The sequence below is a fragment of the Glossina fuscipes genome, unplaced genomic scaffold (genome assembly GCF_014805625.2).
Source record: "Glossina fuscipes isolate IAEA_lab_2018 unplaced genomic scaffold, Yale_Gfus_2 1, whole genome shotgun sequence".
In the NCBI taxonomy this organism is placed as follows: domain Eukaryota; kingdom Metazoa; phylum Arthropoda; class Insecta; order Diptera; family Glossinidae; genus Glossina; species Glossina fuscipes.
In genome coordinates, this window is record NW_023998415.1 from 23,927,554 (window position 1) to 23,947,697 (window position 20,144).

Genomic DNA, 20,144 nt, shown 5'->3' on the forward strand with positions numbered 1-20,144 from the left:
ATCGTAGACCAAGGTGTCGGGCAACTGATTATAGATCAGCTTGTATTCTTTTGCGAAGCGATTTGCGGCGCTTGTATACCTTATTACTGTGTATTCCGAAGGTCCGAGCAGTTATTTTACTTAACCGTCTACCGTCCACCCGCTGAACAGGATACATCGGCAAAACTACTTATCTACTTATCTGTACAACGCACTACCATATATATATATATATATATATATAAGTGTACATATATTTATAAAAGGAATATAATATATAAATGTATAAATAAGTATATATGTATATTTTTTTGTTGGGAAACATTTGCGAAGTTCAAGCAAATGCACGACTGGGATATGGGTAGATAACAGAGTAGCGACTACCTACCCGGTGTTCGCGGACTCATATCTCAATACGGTAGATCACACTTGTGCGTTAGTGACTTCTCAATCGGAAAAGTCATAACACTTATCACTCGCCCACACACCCACTAGGCGACGACAACTCTTTTCTGAACTCTTTTCTCAACTCCTTTCCTGAAGTGAATAGGGACCGCATCAAGGAAAACGCACAAAACTTCACAGGTAAGTATAAAAAATATTTTTCGCAACACAATTAAGAGGTATTTCTCTTATGCGGACCGCATTCACTACATAGAAAACAACTCAAACGTTGATTATGAAATAACCAGGATTTGCTAAATATATTATATACATATATACTTACTTCAACAATTAAATTATCCGATTATATAATTCAATACAAATGTGATATAAATGTACTTTTGTAATGTGATGAAGTACAATTATATGAAAAATCGAAAAAACTAAATGGCCCATCGACCTAATAATTTTTTACTATTGATAATTACGTCAATTATGTCCCGTTAATTGAAATATTCGTACACCGAGCAAAAACAATCGACCAAAAGCAGGTTTGAGTGTACGTGTTAAGGATATAGTAAGAAAGTTATATTCAGTAGCCGCCGAAGCTCGCATACCCACCACTATGCTTTTAGCAATCTACTCTCCAAGTGCTTGAATTTGATACCCATATCGCTGGAACCATTAAATGTCGCGGTGTCTACCGTATTCATTTCAGAACTAACCCATTCTTAGGCAGTTAATAGACCTTTATTTGAGCAATGTACAAAATAGTTTTAAACATTCTGTCTTGATTGCCTTGTCATAAATAAGCACAAAAACTGAAAAAGGTGAAAAAAAAAAAAAATTTAATCACATGTAACTTTATGTGGGCGTGGCCGATTTTTTCCATTTTTGCACATAAATACTACAGTAAATATGGAGAATTTCAGCCTCCTATTTTATATAATTTCTGAGTAACGCAAAAGCACCTAGAAATTTTTGTTAACAAAAAAGGGTAGTCGGGTTCAATTTAGGCTCTGCTTTGGTCGGTTTGGTCCATTTTCAATGCCAACCTGCGTGCAAAAACTTCCAATGTTCCTACCAAAGGTTGAAGCCGATATCTTCATTTTTGCGATTAGAAGAATGTCAACGACAAACACCATTCAGACGGACAGACACGGCTATATCAACTCAGAATTTTACGCTGATCGGGAATATATATAGCTTATGGGGTCTCTGAACCTTCCTTCCTTCCGAGTGTTACGTGTATTATAGAAAAAGAAAACAAAATGAGTATACCCCCGTCCTCCAGTGGTAGGTATAAAAATGTATTGCGTGTTGCACGATGCATTCATTCGTCAGATGCCATCGTAAAAATACAATAAATAGAAGTTAATTGCTTAACCGCCATATTTGAGGTACATTTGTGCATATATCGCCTCCATATGATTAGCATCTACATAATCATTCATTCAATTTTTAATTATACCCACTGAGTTTTTAGGATAGTTAACGTTCAACTATCCGAGTCCTTCAAGCTAAAAATTTTCTAGAGCGATTATTATTAGCTGTGTTTTAAATCGACTCGGAAATATTTATTGTTTATCTGCGCATCTCGGTATTGTAAGCGAAATGATCTCGATGATATTGTTCATTCCTCGTCAGGGCCGATTGACGAAACGTGTGATGTGTAAAAACACATTTATTTCAATGGCGTCCATCATGCCTTATTCGTTATCTTGATTGGATTACGAGAAATAATGCTCGCTATATCATACGACAAGGACAAGGAGATGCACTGTGTATTATTATATATTTAGCAAACATAAGTTTTTTTTTTTCCTTTACTGCTCTTCGTGATAATCGTCTGGCAATTTATCATAAGAGTAGATCGGAAATTTTGAACATAGCATTAATTTGATCAGTGACAAGTATTGCCTAATTTAACGGACGGAATGATATTGGATAGAACCGACGATGGAGGACGATCTTTTTTTCTATAAATTTATAAATGTAGCGCATAATCGGACGTACTTCTGGACTTATGAGACACTTTTTCAAAAAATCGTATTATGCTGAATAAAAGGGAGTTGCAATGGTTGTTTGCCAGGAACTACAATAAAATTCTCATTATTTACAAAAGTAAATTGAAATGATTCGCATTTGACGTGAAATACATAAATTTAATTATAGTACGAAGTGTGTTTTTATCTTTTCTTTCAAATACATTTAGAAAATGGAATACTATTTTTGTTTAAAGAAGAAAACAGTAGTTAATAAAATTGCACAGTAAGACTCTATAGAGTATTTTAACGTGAAATTTTTCATCTTTGCATCATATAACCAATTAAAAAGTACATATCTATGCACATTATTATTAAAAGTTACTTCCAATATTGTTACGCCATAACAGGTGGTGGACGGGTTTTGAGATAAACAAATGCAACAATTAATAAAGCAAATACCCCAAGAACTGGTAACACAATTGTTTTAATTTGATTTTGTATGGTCAAATTTTCCAATTTACGTTCCTTGCGTTGTTTACGCGTTTCTTTCACTTTACCCTTAAGTTGACGCATTTTCCGGGACAAAGTTCTAAAAGACAATAACTTAAATCCACGTAATGTTTGAAATATAGGGAGAAAACTTACTTATTTATCTAAAAATTTTAAAAAAGAAATATGCATATATATATATGTAACCAATCTAATGGAACGCAAGCAAATGCACACATCAGCCGCAATCTGCCTGTTGCTGACAGGCAACGTTACCACATGTTAAAATTTGCTTCTTCTACTTAATACTTAACGCGGACCGGGAACACCAACTTTCTTTCTGCGGTATCGTTTATGTGGCAACACCAAAGTAGTGGTGAAAAAATATGCCAATATTAACATCGTTATGTCTTATATAATGTCCCTTTTCAAATCGCATTAATTCCCTGTAATTGCTTCTGTGGACGCAATGAATGTATTATCAATCTATTCGAACACCATTTGGAAAACAAAATTCATGCATGTCAGACAAGCCTCACTTGAGAGTTCATTTAATTGACTGAAGGCAGTCGTGCGGCTATGATTCATTTCCGATAAAAGATCAGAACAGTATGATGCCCTGCCCTACCTTGTGATTTAATGAAAGACTTCTTTTATTGTTAAAAAGCGTTCATAAGGGATACGCAATGTTAGCTTGCTAAGAGTTCAAATTAACTTGCGCAAATGGAGGAAATTTCGCCTTTGCAACTTATTTCATATCAAATCTAATCTACTTCGGTTTCTATTAACTATTTTATAAATATATTTTTTCCCTGCAATTATTTTCAAATAAATTTGTTCGCGTAAAGATTTTAAATTAAAATAATTAACTACCATTATAATATAATAAATTTAAACTAAAATTTTTATTTATTGCTATCCAGAAAATCTTTGGCTTCATTAATTTTTGCTGCCAAATAGGGAGAACCACCACGATCTGGATGGTTTAATAACATAATCTTTTTGTGTGCATCTTTTATCTATTAATTCAGAAAAAGGAAAAATTTTTATTAAAAAACTTTTAACTTTAAAGTTTTCATTAAATAAACATACTTTCCCTTTGGAAGCGCTCGGACTCACACCCAGTATTAGTGCCGCTTCCCTTCTAGACATTTTTGGTTCAAAGCCTCCTTTATAATATTTACTATTCGATATTGTTTCAGCGTTGAATTTAGGTAAATTTTTTAAGGTCTCAGTAAACTTGTTGGTCATAGAAGGCATCCGACGCACTAAATGCTTTCCGGCGAAACCTATCGCAGCGACCCCTAAACCAGCTAATATCATGGAGGACGCCTACGGAAAACAGCTTTCTTTTTATTAGATGATTTTAACCATCAAGCACATTTACACATTTCTTACCATTACATGTTTTTGCGTTGTCCCTCTTTAGTTTCCTGTTAGTTCTATTGGCAAAAATATACAAAAAATGAAGCACGCAATTTAATGATATTGTATAACCTGTGAGGTTAACAACGTAAATAAATAAGTGATTGCCATTTATATTAAAGAAAGAACTATTATTCAACTCTGCAAAAGTTTTCAGGGCAGACAGCTGATCAACTGTTTGAAAATAATAGCACCAAAGTATTTGTTGTTATAAGTTTCTTTGATCAATTGCATGTTGTTTTATTAGAAAAACTGCCTCCGGCTAAGTTGAATTTTTTATTGATCACGTTGTGGGCAACCAACCAGATTTGCAAATGGAAAGCGTGGCCGCTTGATACGAACGTATTTTACAATTTCATCGCTTCTGGTTGGTAGATGATTCCCAATTTCATACCGAGTACCCGGCTTTGCGTTCAATAACTAAACTTATCTAATTGTACTTATCAAATGTACAAGTTAGCCTAATTTCTTTTTTATTATCAAATTAAACAGTAGCTAAAGTTTCTGCTATATACAGAGCGAACATAAAGCTTCCAAATTCTCTGCTAATCCATAAAAAAACATCTGTTGCAATTCTATACAAACAAACAAACAAACAAATAAAAAACATCTGTTGAAATTCTATACAATAAACAAACAATTTGGCAATTTAACAACAAAAGCAAAAGTAGTAGTGAATAAAGCATATAAATAAATAAATAAACCGTTTAAAAAATAAAGCATATTGTTTTTTTTCCCCCTTTTTTAACTTTAAATCCATTATACAGTATAGGAAACGAAGAAAAACGGAAAGATTACTCTTTGATTAGACTTAATAAAACATATATAAACATATACACATATTTCGTCATCAAAAAGAAGATAAAACTGAAAAGAAATTATAACAGGACGTATAAGCAATTTCAATTATTACATTAATATTACACCTAAAGGTAGGCAAGCAAAGCCAACGTTAAATTCTCTGCTATTTGCAGAAAGAACGTAATACTCTATGTTAATCGCAAAGCCGTCGGCAAAAGTCCCCAATTTATTTATTGGGTTATTTTATTTTATCTTTGTCACGGAATCTTGCACAACCAGCAGAAAAAACTACAGCGTTGTAAAATATGCACACAATTTATTTTCAACCTCAATATGGACAAATAATGTAGACAGTACAACTTTGCTGTACTTTTATTGAATTAATATATTTATTTATTGTAACTGTTATTTGAAAGTTGTTAATTAAAATAAAGTAATAATAAAGTAATAATGGAATACGAAAAAAGTCTAAAGTCTAGTGTTGCAATATTTTTTTTAATTTTAAAAATAAACAGGAACGAAAAACTTGCGGTTAAAGAGCTAGGGGAGTTTTGTAGAATACAATACCTCTCTATAGGTTTATATTTTTATAAAAAACAATGTTTTTTAACCATTTTTTTAAGACATAATTTTGTTCATAAAATGTACGATTTTTAAGTACAGTTATTTTAAATAAATGATAACAAATACTAAATAGAGATGCTACGAATTTCATATGCTTATATAGAAAAAATACACAAGCTCAAAAAAGCGATAAACTTGGCATCACTGGTTAAAGGATGCCTACTGCATCTTAGAAGGAATAAGTTTTATTTCTTTTCCCCGAAGAAATATATAAATGCATTGGTGTGTGTGAGTTTCATTGGACTTCATAAATAATGATTATTTCAACGTTACATAAACAAAGCATCTTGTAAAATGTCGTAATCGGTGATTTAATGTAAATTAAAATATTAATTGTGCCATCCAATATAAGTAAAGCCATTGAAAAGTAATTTAAAAATATTTCGCTTATCATAAAAAAGTAAGCAAATTATTTAGTTTTCCAAGTTTCTCCAAACGTTAGTTCTCAAGGATGTTTATCTTTTTATATATATACAGTCAGCTGTGTGGTGTTTAAATAGCCTTTCGTTTTTTTTCCAATTTAGATGCTACCAAATAGCCAAATAGGTTTTATTACATAAAAGTTGTTTGTGTGTATATTTATAGTGGGATTTTTTTATTTTTCACCAGTGACGTTAAATCATAGTAAAAGAAAATCGCTAAATTTATTTTTAAAAAAGCATTAAGCTTTAAGATTGTTTGAAAACTTAAACTACGCTTTTCTGATATCTCCCCTATTCAATTAAATAAAAACTATTTAGAAATTCGTCTTGCATGTTAAATATTGTGATATACAGAGTCTTGCGCGAAAATGCTTTACTTTGATTTGATGTTAAAAACATGATGTTTTCTATGAAAAGCACCCGATTGATATCATTCTTCTTCATTTACAGAAATTTTCCCGTTCAACTTTTTTGTGCTGATCTGGTTTTAAAGTGCGAAGATTTTACCCAGTAAATATAATAAGTGAAAAGGAAGAATTTTCAATAAAAATGGATAATAAATAAAAAAAAAGAAGAAAAGTGTTTTGAAAACGGGGTGAAATATATTTAAAAAAGTTTAACTTATTTAAAATTCTGGAAGAAAAACAACAGTAACAACATTAAGAGATAAATTTGTAAAAACTCGTGCAAAAATATAGAGCCTTCCTGCAAAACATTGCTCAATAACAGCCGCCAAACTGGAGCGTATTCCGGAATATCTACGCGACACTGTCGATTGGTTAATGGGGTAAGTTTTGTTAAATTTCCTCATAACTGTATATGTGTTGGAAAGCAAAATAAATTGTTTATAATTGCCTATTGTAAATAAAATTGAATTGCATATGTAGGCAAGTGTATGTATATATGCAAATGCACACGTACAAACATATGCATATGCCTCATCTGATCATTGCAGTGAAATGTAAAAATTTGGTCATTCCGCAGAAAAAAAAAAAAAACTATGTATTCGTTTTGGTTTGATGACTTAGTCTTGCTAGTAGTCACCAACATCCACCATTTGGCTTGGTGCCAATTGGCCTCGTTTCTTCTTTTTTTTTTACATTTTGTTTGCAAAACTACTCTTCTCTATATTTTCATTTCTTTGGCCATCTCTTCAGTTTGTTGGTTTCTTATGCATTATTTTTTCCATTTTTGTTCATGTGCACAAGTGCAACACATACACTTAAATATATGCATAAAAACAACAAAAATTAAAATAATGGCATTAAAGTAATATAATGCATATGTATTTGTGATGTCACAGGAGAAATATTGTATGGTTGCCTGTATGCTAGTGATTTCGTGCCCAAGAGAATGCGTGTATTTGTGTGTGCGGGAGTGTTCTTATATTTTGCAAGGAAAGTGGAGGAGGCGAGAATTTTCGCAGATATCAGTAGGACGCACGATTCATGCATCCATCGTCCTCTACATATATGTTCCTAACACTCTTCTTTCTTCTTCTTCGGACTGCTTTCAAGTATTATTTCGCGGGGGCTTGTAGCGAGTCCATCCGTCTTCTTAAAGATTAGCTGGTTTCCATTCTATTTTAGCTAACTACCTCTATGGCAAACTTGCTCTTTTTAGAACTTTTCACCTCGAGCGTTAACACACATAGGATAGTGAATTGGTATATGACGGGTTCGCATAGCGCATGATATATATGTCAATTTGACCGTCCTGGGCATAGCATCCTAATCGCTCACAGCGTATTTGATATATAAATTTTGAATTATACTTGTTTTAAAGGTGAACTACTGAGTTCAATGTTATTGTCGTGTTAGACTGGTAATCAACGGTAGAAGAATTAATGTATGCCAAAAGCTATCATGTGATTAGTAAGCTTGATAACGCTTCGTCGTATTGCGAATTTTGGGGTAGGAAACGTTAGCAATACCGAATTGGAATATATCTTGGGCGTTCAGATGTTCCACCTTTTAAGTTCATATCTATTGCGGGTTGAAATTTTCGATCTATCTACCTATCATCTGACGAGATGGATAACAGACTCCCATTAGCTATTTCCGTATTATCACAAACCATGTTACAGGTAATACATGTAACATGTATGTAGTATACGTAGGCATTGATCCAGGGTTAAGCTTTCAATCCATTTCGTAAGATTAAGAACATGCTTTATAGAATCTGTCAGTTCTGAATTGTGTTGATTTGTCTGAAATGCAAATTAAAATGTTTTTCGCAAAAAATGCCTCTCTCACAGGAATATAGGTTTCTTAGTTGTTCAAGCTTTCCATCAAGCTATATTTTACGTTAATAAGCTGTGAAGTGAATGATAAGCTTAATTTTATTATCAATATGTCTGTTTTAATTTGTGACCTTAATGATGGATCAGTAACATAATAAATATCTAAGAGGGTGTGTGTGTGTGTGTACGAGCATTTATAAGATATTTTATTAAAGTATGGTAGTCGTTGACAATACAATATTGTTAACATCACTCGAGCTTCAGAATGGAACTGAGAACAAATTTCTTTTAAAACTTTTCGACATATATGTATACGAGTAATTTTATCATAAAAAACAAATCAACGATGAAAGAAACGAAGAGATTACTTACCTATTAATAGTATAGTATTGAAAAGGAGCATTTATAAAATAACCCCTACCTTTAAGGGTATGGTAGATAACATAAACGTACATATATATATATATATATATAATATAGTATAGGTGAATAACAAATAGCAATTGGGAGATCAGCTTTTAAAAATAAAGAAATTGTATGGTAAGGCCAAGGCTAAATGTTGATGATTATGCTTATGACGTAACTGGACGGTCGACATAATACAGCTTTTCGGTGAGAAGAAAAGAGTAGAGTTAACAAAATTTACAAAATTTACTTTTTTTTTTTTTTTTTTTTTTTTTTTTTTTTTTATAATTCACATAAATGCGCTTGAATATACATTTGCGTATATGGCATTACAATAGACTCGCAAGTTGAAGTTTTTTTCTACTACGATTGTGTTAACCTTCCTCAACCTTTCCATCTTTTCTTTGTTTTTTTCCTTTCTTCCCATTATGTTTTGAAGTATAAAAAGACGAACAAGTAAGAAAGTGTAACCGCATTGAGTCGAATCGTGGACAAACGACAGCTATGCATAAACGAGGTAGCCTGTTGTTACTTAAAAAACAAGTGCGATAATGTTTAATTCGTTGACGACAATGTTGCAAATTATTAACGGCATATTTGTGGAGTTTCTTTCTTTAATTTTTGCCCCCATCCAACCTGATCAAAAGAAATCAATTAAGATTATTTATATTAAGTTTCAGCTTTTCATGTTATTGGAATTTTTCTGATAGGAAAGAGTGCCTTTTGTTAATTGCAGACTGTAATTATCAAGAAACGAGCGAAGGACAAACAGCTCTGTAAACCTGTTTCCAGCTTACGTACGCCTTATGGGATTTCTGATACATATATACATGTATATACATATATATATATATGCTTTCTCTTTTAATACGACCCAATTCACTGAAGGTTATCCCTTATTTTGGTGACATGGTGTTAAGAAAGAAGTGAGAAAAGAGGAAACGATAGGGAGGTAGTCGTCGCAGTTCAATCGACAATCGTATTACTTACTATAGCTACAATCAAAGTGAACTCTATCGCAGTTCAGGTTTGAACTCGCGAACACTGCCTTGCTAGTTGCGATCCTTACCCGTTTGGCAAACTCAAGCGAGTAATGGGTGGATCTTTATGAGATCTCTGATGCACATTCAATTAAATATAAACCTTTGCTAAGTTCTTACCAATTTTTTTCTTTTTTTTTTTTAAACGCATAAACGAGGATAGAAGTTTCGTCATTTCGCTTTCATTTCTTTCTAGGTTTGAAAATAGCGTACAGTTCAATTTTTTTCGGGCAGATGTATTAGCGTCAATTTTTTGTAAACTAAGATATTTCATATCCATCATCCAAATATATATATATTCTTGATCAGCATTAAATTCTGAATTGATTTAAGCAATATCCGTCTGTCCGCCTGTGTAATGTCTGTTGCAAGAATCCTCTTGGCCGCAAAAATGAAGCTACAGGCTTCAAATTTGCAAATCACTGAAAGGACACGCCTACAATGCTTTATTACCCATAGAATATAGCAGATAAATGAACGAAAATTTCAACGCATATTCTATGACCGATGATGTAGTGCTTGTACAGAAATGGAAAAAACTACCTCCCCCTCCCCCCTTCGTTCTATCCAACATTGAATTGTATAATAATTTAATTTGCTTCAATAACTTTATAAGGCGCGGAAACAAGCTTCAAAAACCTCATAAAGTATAAAAATTCTTAGGCAATTTCAAATCTGAGATGCACTTAAACATGTCTGTCTGCCCTCTGTTCAGTTGTCGATCTGTTTGAAGATATCGCCTACAAATTTGCAAAAGAATTTGGAAGGTACCTAAAGTTTTCCAAGGATACACCTACAAAGCCTACACGCCTGTGCGACAAAAACTGTTATTTTGAATATAGAAAAATGCAGCCGTGCCCACTGCATATTATAAAGCATAGAATTTTATTTTTTTGATTTTTTTTTCTAGGATAATGGTGAAGGGTATAAAAGATTCGGTCACGAGTGAATATAATTTTCTATTTATTTTTTTTTTTTTTTTTTTTTTTTTTTTTAACTTTAAGATGAATATAAATATATGTACGTATATATATATATATATATATATACATTTGATTAATGTATTTTTTATATCTTTGAACATTTGATTAAAGCATCTACAATCGATCTGGCCGGTGAAGTGATCTAACCAGTTCATAGAATATAGAAAAACTAATTAGAATAATAAAATTTAATATGTCACTCTTACGTAAGTCTCTTATTAATTGCCAATAGTTCGTTTAAAAGAAGACGTTTGAAGGGTTACGGCATAGCTCAAAAATTTGTAAAATAATTCTAGCGATTTTCTACTTGAATCATGAATTATTGCATTATTTTGAGATTGATTTTTTTGCTTCCTCTCCACACCTTATTATGTTATCTATTCAGGTTGCTATCACTGAATTTTGAACAAAAGTGTTCAATTCAATCATGTAATTACCTACAACGATATACAATTAATGAACAACTTTCTATAGACCTATTTCTCGATTTCCACTTCACATGTTTATAACTGACTCGGATGCATTTTAGGTTATGTGAATGTTTTGCTATCGGTCGCAATTGACCGATATGCTGCGCGCTACTCTTTCACTTCTCTTATTCATTATCGGAGCTTTGCCAAAGAGTCCTCTCATGACATTCTATTTGTAGTACACGTATTAGTGCCTTCTTCCCTTATCCTTTTTCTATGCTTTTTACTTACGCCGTTTACTCACTTTAATTTAATAGCTTTGATATAATTCCAATAAAAGTGATCAGAAAGGGACATTAATACTTCATGTTAACGCTGGAAAATAATGACAGTTACAAAGAGTCTCGTTAACGATGCTCGCCTTTCTTTAATTAATTAAAATTTGGTAAGGACTTCGAGATCGTGATTGTTCCAGATCCAGACCGTGGACCAGTCGCTAAGGTCTGTTTATTTTTTTCCAAGAGCAGCAGTCCTAAGTGTCATAAATAAAACAAGTAAGATAAAACGATTTGCTTGTAACCGAGTCCCATATCGCCTATCGCCGTCTTGCTAAAAAAAAAGAATGAAAAGAACTAAATTTTCATACGTTATAATATTGGGTGAGTGCGGCTGTGTATGTGTTGTACTTTATGATTAACAAGCAAAAAAATACAGAAAGAAGAGGTAGATGTTGACAGTTTTTGTTATAGACGTGTGTGTGTTCAGGTCACTTCCAAATTCGTTTGCAAATTTGTAGGCGATATCTTCATATTCGCTAACGGGCGAGTGTTTACCACCGATGCTATACAGTCGGGCAGACGATCAGTCGGGACATGCTCAGATGTATTCCGAATATGAAGCTTGCTTTTGGGGTCTTATAAAGGTATTGAAAAAATTAAATTATTATTATGCACTACAATGTTGGATAGGCGTTGTCAATTTTCTCCAATTTTGTACAAACACTATTGATTCGGTCCATTTTCAATACCAATCTGCGTGCAAGAACTTCGAACCGCAAGAAATGCGAAATTTGAAGTGGATAGATTCATTTTTATGGCCAATAGAACAGAACATTTACAGCAGACATTACACAGACGGAGAGACGGACATGCTTAAATCAATTCAGAATTTGCTGATGCTAATCAAGAATATATGTAATTTGTTTGGGGTTGCGAACGTTTTTACAAAATGATGACACCCATCACCGAAGGACGACGCAGACAGCAATAGAATTTCATTAATTGCCTCACAATTTGTGATGCTGCGCAAGGTTATAGCTTAAGGGTAAATAATGTTGAAATATATGAAAATTTCTGCATTTTTTTGGATTAAGGATGAACGGGAATATTTTCACAAGAAAGCAAACTGAGCGCCAATGCCATTGGATGCCACTGGAATAAGTTTAAGTTATTTGAGCATATGGGCTGATAAGCGAAGTAATCGATACTCTTTGAAGTGAATTTCGTTTGCAGATGCTACTGACTGCTACAACATGTAGTTGTTGAGGGAAATACATTTTACGTACAATGCTCTATTTGCCGATAACATTGCAGTTTGTTAGTTATGACTAGCGTGTTTGTCAAACCGTGCTAGCCATTCACATTTTCGCTGTGTTCAGTAATAGGCTTTTAAATTGAATTTAAGAAATTTCAACTTTTGGATACCATTATAGGGGGAATAGAAGAGTCGTGACATAGCCGGACAGATCGCATGATTTCGCATTTAATCTTGCACGTAATGATTTCTTGAAGGTGGAAATTGTGTTCAATGGATTTGGATTTTTTTCTCGCGTGGTGTGATATTTCTTTCGTAGATATTCTCTCTTATCGGCTGGTATGTAAATATTTATTTGCAAACAGAAAGGCATAAAAAAAATCGCATTAATTAAATTACGAGTTTATTTGTGTGGCACTAATGTTTAAGAGCGCGATTGCGCTACACTCAGCAAAGGTAGCACAAAAAAAAATTTGGCGAACAAAAAAAGAAAAAAAAAAGAAAGAGACAAAATAAATAAATAATAAAAGAAAAGTGAATAATTAAATTTCTTAATAAGAGAAGGCCCCTAATTCATAGTTATAGAATTTTATATAGTTTTGTAATTTGAAAAGAGAAAAATCACAGAGCCACCACTGCCACCCCCAATGACCTTATTAAAGTTCTTCACTCCCTATTTGTTGTTAGTATTAGCACACATGACAGCGGTAATAAATGTTTTTAAAGGAAAAAAAAAAAGGCAAAAAAAAAAAAACATGCTTTTAATATGTATAAAAAAAGCAACATGCACATACATGCATATGCATACCTACCTATAATAGTTAGCATGCACGCATACAGTCAACTAAATTAAATAACCCATCTTTACTACCTACCTAGCTCTTTTGCTTAACAATTTCATACGAATGTGTGAATCTATGTACTTTTTGTACGTATATGTGGGTACACACACACATATATATATATATATATATATATATAATAAATAGTTATATAGCAGCGTCTGCCGTACTAATGGCTTTGATACTTCTTTGTGTATTTATTTCTCTGAACACATTCCTATATATTCAGAACCATACACGTTCACACTTTCATCACTCACAGGGCTTCAGTTGCAATTTGACATTCCAGCATATTACATGTTGTTGGCGAATAGCTCTAGTTGTGTAGTTAACAGGCTGGCGACTAAAAGCTAGCGCCGCATCAAAACAATGAATTGGGCGATATCCAATTTAACCGGTAACAATCGGGTTAGTCGTGCCATACTAGTACGTTATTCGCAAGTTCCTCTGGCCGAAAGCAGCGATTCAGCTCCTCAAACTCCAGCTCCTTCCGCATCTGCGTCCGGAAATCAATCGTCCTCTTTTGCAATTTCGTTTTTAAATGCTTCACGCAATGTTCCTGGTCGTGCCGTCCCGCGGCATCATCATCATAGCCATCAACATGCGACACCAGCAACTAACTCATTATCTTTGCCATTAGATGTCGAAGAAACTGTCACTTGTTTTTGCAGGTAATATTGATTTCAATTCAAAATTAATATAACCTTCATAGTTCTTCTTCACCTTGCTGAAGGATGATAGGTAGACAATATTGCTGCGCATATTGAAGGTCTTTTTTCACAATCACACGACAACGAGATTTTTATTGAAAACATTTTCAAGCATCTAATCGATACAATTCGTACAAAGATCGTTAACACTCATGTCTTGGGGCAGACTTAAGGTTTTCGCATTAAGAGTTTTTATTCAGCTATATGTAGATTAAAAAATAACGACAAAGAATAGGTGTTTGAAGGAGCGCCGATGTAATTTGGCGATATTTCAGATGGATATAGCCCATGTACATTAGATATAGGGTAAAAATGCGTGAGCCAAGTTCCAACGACATTTTCTTATGTTGCAAACAAACTTTATTAAACGTTCGCAAGATATCTGAAATATCTGGAAGAAAAGTTGAACCATTTGATTTTCACGGGCTTCTATTAAAATCGGCCTGACACGATTAAGAGCGTTCTGCACAAAGCGACACAAGCGTGGCAAGAGCTGAACTATATACGACGACGAATATATGAAAATCTGCCAGCCAAGGTCTCGCAATTTTTGCCAAGTCATTAAGGACGTGGTAGGCCTGGCATTGTTTTGGTGAAAGTGCACCAATTCGGGCCGCGTAACTGCAACTGCACACTTTAATCGCATTTGGTGGTCACGGCAAGCGGCCGATTCGAGCAGATTATGATGCACGATTGTTGCCTCCCAGTCCTACCAAACGCAAAGTCTTACCTAACACGCCAGCTTTAATGCGGCTTCGCACGTTAATCTCTTGTGCAGCTTTTCATTGTTTGTTATCAATCTCTTCATATCGTCTTCGACCTCGTTTCGCTTCAGCAATGTTTTACCCACGGAAGTTCGGTCCATGTTTTGTGATATTCAAATGTTGAACTTGTCTTTGTATCCAGCTTTCTTTAAGAAATGGGTTTTAGTCAATGTTTACTTCTGCAGAGGCATGAAAAATAATTAAAAATACTGACCTTCTTCAGTTTTTTGAGGAAATGCATGGATTAGCTTGGTGAACCAGTGATCGCTGCACCTGTAACATTGAAATTTTCAGAGCTTCAATGCTTTCTTTTTTTTTTTTGGGCTGTGATCCATATTATGGGTTGATAGGGGATAGGTGTTGCCAACTCTACATGACACGAAGTTTTCCTCTTGTCAAAAGAAATTTCTCGATGCATGGCTACTAGACGGACCACGCCTAATTTTATTTATGATTTTGAAAAACGAAATACTAAACAACATCCTTAAGCGTTTATGCTAAGAAAGAAAACTAAAGAAAAATAAGACTATAAAAAATAGGCGGACAAACGTTGAAATAAAACGCGTAAAAATGTTATAGTGGGCCACGGCTCACCTTCATCAAGCCTCTAGATATTTGATATAACGACGTTTGAAAATGAAGCGTTATGTGGGGAATAGACGAAAGAGAGGTCCGTTTCGAAGCATTTTAAATAGCGTTCTTTCTTGGATCTAAGTGCGTTAGTACACCAACTTTGATCAGTATATCTGTAGATTAACCACAAGAAAATAAGACGGACAGACGGACTGAGAAACATATATCGATTCCGAAAGTAATTCTGAATTAATCGATATAAGAAAAGGCGGATCTATCGCAAGTTCCAAGTTCTGCATGTTGTGAGTGGTGTAGGGTACAACGACACTAACATATATTTAATATTAAATTGTATTATAATTCTTTTGTTTTTTTTTTTCGCAAAACACCGCAAGAAATCAAATTTAACGCTGTCTCATGCATTGCATTGGACATTTTATATATATGTTTTCGATTTGATTACAAATTTGTTTGCAATTAACGTAACGTTCAACATCGAACACAAGAAATCAATTCATCACATTGCATGCTCCGTTTAAAGCAATTGCTCTGCGTTCTACGAAGGTTTGCCAAGGCATTCGTTCGATGCTTTCTTTTTCGTTTGACATTGATGCATTAAATTTCCATTTTAGAAAATAGTTTTTCGTGTAAATGTTTCCTTATATTGATGACAAAGAGAACGCGTAACTGTCAACCAAGAATTACTTTTTCTCTCTCTACGTCTAAGAGTCAATAAGAAAGTGTTCTCGAATTTTTGAAAAGTTGTTTATTAAGCAGCGACTCTTTGTATCCGATTCAATATGAAATTCACTATAGTAAAATTTTGTTTGCGATTTTTCCGAAAATTCAGAAATTTCTTATTCCTTCCTGTGTGAAATTTTATTAGACTGCAGAAGAAGAAATGAACAGTGGCAAACTATGCTATCGGTCCTATTTTAGAAAATAAAATTCGGTTGATATGACGATTTTGCGAGTTGTATAGGTATCGGCTTTAAGGGCTTGGTGGGAGCTCAGCCTTAGGATGCTTATATTAAATTTGCAATTATTATCCTTAAGCCATAGTCAACCTTGCTTAACGAAAGCATTTTGGCATGACTATAATAAGCAATGGTACCTTAACATATGCATAACTTTTGCAACTAGCGTATGGTATAAAGGGACTTCTTTGACCGAAGACAATTAATAACAATAATTAACGCGCATTAGCCGATTGTTTGCATCATATAGTGTTGCGCTTGAGGGTTTCACTTAGATTGAATTATCTTCTACGGCAGATTCAAGGATGTTCACTCTTTTCGCGTTGCGTAGAGACATTGCTTAGTTCTTAGGATACGGCAAAGAGTTGTGGAATGTAAGCAAAAGTCTACGCAATCACCGCATGTGCATCTGAATGCTTAAGAAGACAGTGCAGGAGACAATAACCTGAAGGCCCACAATTTTAAATACTTCTTCGAAATCAATTGATAGAGTTGTGTCGTCATAACAGTGTTAAAATAATTAATATGGTTTTCCCATAGGGAACTCTTTTGGGTGTATGTTTTCCATCTAGGAAATAAGTAACAAAAATATTAAAATTTACTTAAATTTGCCAAGACAGACAAGTATGTGAGTTGAAATTATTTCATTTACTAAAATTGACAAAGACGCTATCATAAGCGACATAATTTGAGTGATTATCTCGTAAAAGCATTATTTATTTCAATTGGTTTAAATCGAGTCGCCTTAAGTGTAAAAAGTTCGGATATGATGCAATCGATAAGATCGTGGATGCATGGTTCGTTTTCTTCATAAAATTTAGTTTGCAATGCTTTTCCAATTTGTATCTGTTTATATAGGAAATGGAAGTGTAACAAATTGCCCAGAATGGCCAGACGTTCATGTTAAGTTTCCTCTTGTTTTTGTTATTGTTATGTTGTTATCTTTAAATAATAAAAGTCGATAATATTTAACGGCGTCAGTTTACAATGACAAAGTTAAAACTGGTCCATCTGTCTAGTTAAATGATTCTTTACAGAAAATACATGTTAGTTAGTTAGTTAGTTCGTCTAGCGTCCAAGAGTATGACATAATACATGTTGCGTCGAATCGATTTGATATTCTTAACAAAAAGAGCATCCTATGAAAGGAATAATCAGCCGACAGAATTCTCTCTTTATAAAGGTATTTAAATACTTGTGGATTCTATCGTGTTAGTAAATGAAAGCCATAAAGTCTTCACACCATAATACATTTAGCATATTGTTATTACGCCCACCTTTGTTTTTTACGTGTTTCCCCAGCATTCCACACAGGTTAGATTGTTAACCCTGGACTGTGAATTGCGTAGACCTTATTTACAACGTTTGAGGAACTATTTATAAAAAAAAAAAAAAAAAAAACAGCATTTGATCGATTTCTCTTTCTTCTCCACTTGGTGTTAAGCAAATCCTCTGCTTATGAATATTTGGAAAGTAAGTCATGAATGAATATCACATTTCATTCTGACGTTTTGTTGTTTCGTCGCCAGCTGCTTAAGAGACTTTCATTTTAGAATCACGAAAATCTTTATCTATTTTCGTTGCGTTGCTTTTCCCACAATTTACGAAACTGCTTTGTCTACCGAATTAAGTGTAGTTTTGTTGATTGTTCTACACTTGATTAATAATGTTTTCTTTGCTCGACTGCGCCTTTCAAATATTATGATAATGCTTGTAGGACTAATTATAGTGAATCACATTTTGGTGCAGTAATTTGATAATGTCGTGTAGTGTTAAGTTAAGGTGATGAGATCAATTTGAATTATGATTTTAAATATGACGTAAAGCTTCCATCATCTGAAAAATAAAACTCTTTTTAAGATATTTGTCATTGACTTTATGAAATTTTAGCTTTCCATGTCAAGTCAACAAACATCATCCAACGGCAGATAAACGCGAAAGGAGCTGAATGACTTTGCGTCGTCTCATATTAAACAAAAAATATTTCCCATATATTCGGTGCAAATTATTTAGCTAAGAAGTTAATAAATTTTTCATATATAAATCATAAGCACTTTTGAAAGCTTAAGAATAAAATATGGTTAGTCTGAAATATTTTACGGAAAAATATTACCTTTAACACGAAAACCAAACGAAAATTACATGCATTTTGTAGCGAATTTTAAATAATCACAATGACAAAAGTTATTGACATCGTACGTAAGACGTAAGATCAGGAAGGGCGCAAAGATAAATTCGAATTTAACCAGCAAAGACAGCTACCAACTGCCTTAAAAGAGCTCTGTAAAGCTGGTATTTTTACATGTATGGATGGATTCATGAGGTGTCCACAAAAATATACTTTTTATTTCGTAATTTGGACGAAGGACCTTTCCAAATTTAACTACAGAACCACTATAGAACGTTGTTATGGCGTTTTTCACGCCTCTGTTAAGGTAGTCTGTTGATATCTTTCCTAGTTAAATTCGCATTTATCTTCACACCCTTGGAATGAAGGTGAACTTGTCACGCAGTATATAAAATGTCGATCAATAATTCTCGGGACGGACACATAATATCTTGTGCACATCTTGTTGTTGTCCTAATTCTTTGTTCGTGTAAAAAGTTATGTTCATTTAAAAATGAGTAAAATATCCGAAGAAATACGTTATGCGATGCCTTTTTACTAAAAAAAAAAAGGCGAAATAGTTGCAAAAACAAAAATTGTGAAGTGTCCGGTGAGAATGCTGTGAGTTAACAGAGAATCCAGGAGTGGTTTGCTCGACTCCGTTCCGGAAATTTTGATGGCAAAGATATCCCTCGCGGTCATTGAAAAAGTCGATGATGTTTTGAAACAGGTGAAGCAAGATCGGCACGATCGGGGCTGTCAGGAAATAGCGGAGGCATTAAACATCAACTACATGACAATTTGGAATCATTTGAACAGAGCAGACTACAAAAAAAAAAAAGCTTAAAAGCGCGAAGAGTTTTCAATCCGACACATTCGATGTCTGTTTACAAGAAATCCGCATTATATTTAGAGAAAAGGAAGATTCGAATGATGATTACCTGAATTAAGCGGTTTTCTGGTGGGGAAAATACCGCGATATATCGAAAAGCGAAACCTGCCTCGGTCGAAACCACTTCTTGTCGACGATTTGATGATTTTAAAGAAGACATTCCTGATCCCAATCCCTGCTGAATGCAATGGACGCCCAAACCAGGTGGTTACCTCAGAGAACATTGAAAAGATCCTGAAATTTATTCTCTCGAATCGAAAAGTGATACCGCAAGAGTTAGTTGCTAGCCCGCAAATTCCATTTTTGTACGGATACTTGGGGATGATAGAAAGAATAGACGTAAATTTTATATCGTTGTGTCTGGTGTAGCTAATAAATGATGACCACAGGACTCATTTTTTCTTTTTTTTTATTATTAAATAAGTAAGAGAGAATGCCATTTATTTAAATAAAAAGAAAACACACAAATTGATACCAAGTAGCACTAGCGCTTTCATTGCCAAAGCCATTTTGCAAGAGGAAAGATACGCAATCAAGTTATCGCAAAGATAGGT

General features: G+C 33.8%; 3 protein-coding genes across 5 annotated transcripts in view; 1 reads left to right on the top strand and 2 right to left on the bottom strand.

Annotated features, from left to right (window-relative positions):
- Nucleotides 1-2,572: 2,572 nt before the first annotated feature.
- Nucleotides 2,573-3,173, bottom strand: LOC119632446 (single-pass membrane and coiled-coil domain-containing protein 4 homolog). The gene is made up of 2 exons (XM_038025358.1): nucleotides 2,997-3,173; nucleotides 2,573-2,940 (listed from the first exon to the last, which is right to left on the bottom strand). Exon 2 carries the CDS (start codon nucleotides 2,922-2,924, stop codon nucleotides 2,745-2,747), a length of 180 nt encoding a protein of 59 aa, XP_037881286.1. The 5' UTR covers nucleotides 2,925-2,940; nucleotides 2,997-3,173; the 3' UTR covers nucleotides 2,573-2,744.
- Nucleotides 3,174-3,732: 559 nt separating this feature from the next.
- LOC119632120 (mitochondrial import inner membrane translocase subunit TIM14) lies at nucleotides 3,733-4,605 on the bottom strand. Of its 2 annotated transcripts, none has more exons than XM_038024886.1 (3): nucleotides 4,239-4,605; nucleotides 3,933-4,185; nucleotides 3,733-3,859 (listed from the first exon to the last, which is right to left on the bottom strand). In XM_038024886.1, exons 2-3 carry the CDS (start codon nucleotides 4,161-4,163, stop codon nucleotides 3,746-3,748), a joined length of 345 nt encoding a protein of 114 aa, XP_037880814.1. In that variant the 5' UTR covers nucleotides 4,164-4,185; nucleotides 4,239-4,605; the 3' UTR covers nucleotides 3,733-3,745. The 2 variants fall into 2 exon arrangements, with proteins under 2 accessions (XP_037880814.1, XP_037880813.1); XM_038024885.1 differs by having other exon boundaries at nucleotides 3,933-4,172; nucleotides 4,239-4,582.
- Nucleotides 4,606-6,717: 2,112 nt separating this feature from the next.
- Nucleotides 6,718-20,144, top strand: part of LOC119631348 (MOB kinase activator-like 2) — an 81,298-nt gene continuing 67,871 nt past the window's right edge. The window contains exon 1 of one of the 2 annotated variants that reach the window (XM_038023477.1): nucleotides 6,718-6,899. In XM_038023477.1, coding sequence (XP_037879405.1) covers nucleotides 6,895-6,899 — 5 coding nt within the window. In that variant the 5' untranslated portion in view covers nucleotides 6,718-6,894. Of the gene's footprint in view, nucleotides 6,900-13,817; nucleotides 14,239-20,144 lie in introns of those variants that run through there. The other variant, XM_038023471.1, reaches the window with a different exon arrangement.

What these genes read in the sequence shown, in the direction of transcription:
- LOC119632446 (XM_038025358.1), bottom strand. Translation starts at nt 2,924, where the DNA reads ATGCGTCAACTTAAGGGTAAAGTGAAAGAAACGCGTAAACAACGCAAG.
- LOC119632120 (XM_038024885.1), bottom strand. An exon ending in CGAGCGCTTCCAAAGGGAAA is followed by an intron (nt 3,860 to 3,932) that starts GTATGTTTATTT and finishes CTGAATTAATAG; the next exon opens with ATAAAAGATGCACACAAAAA.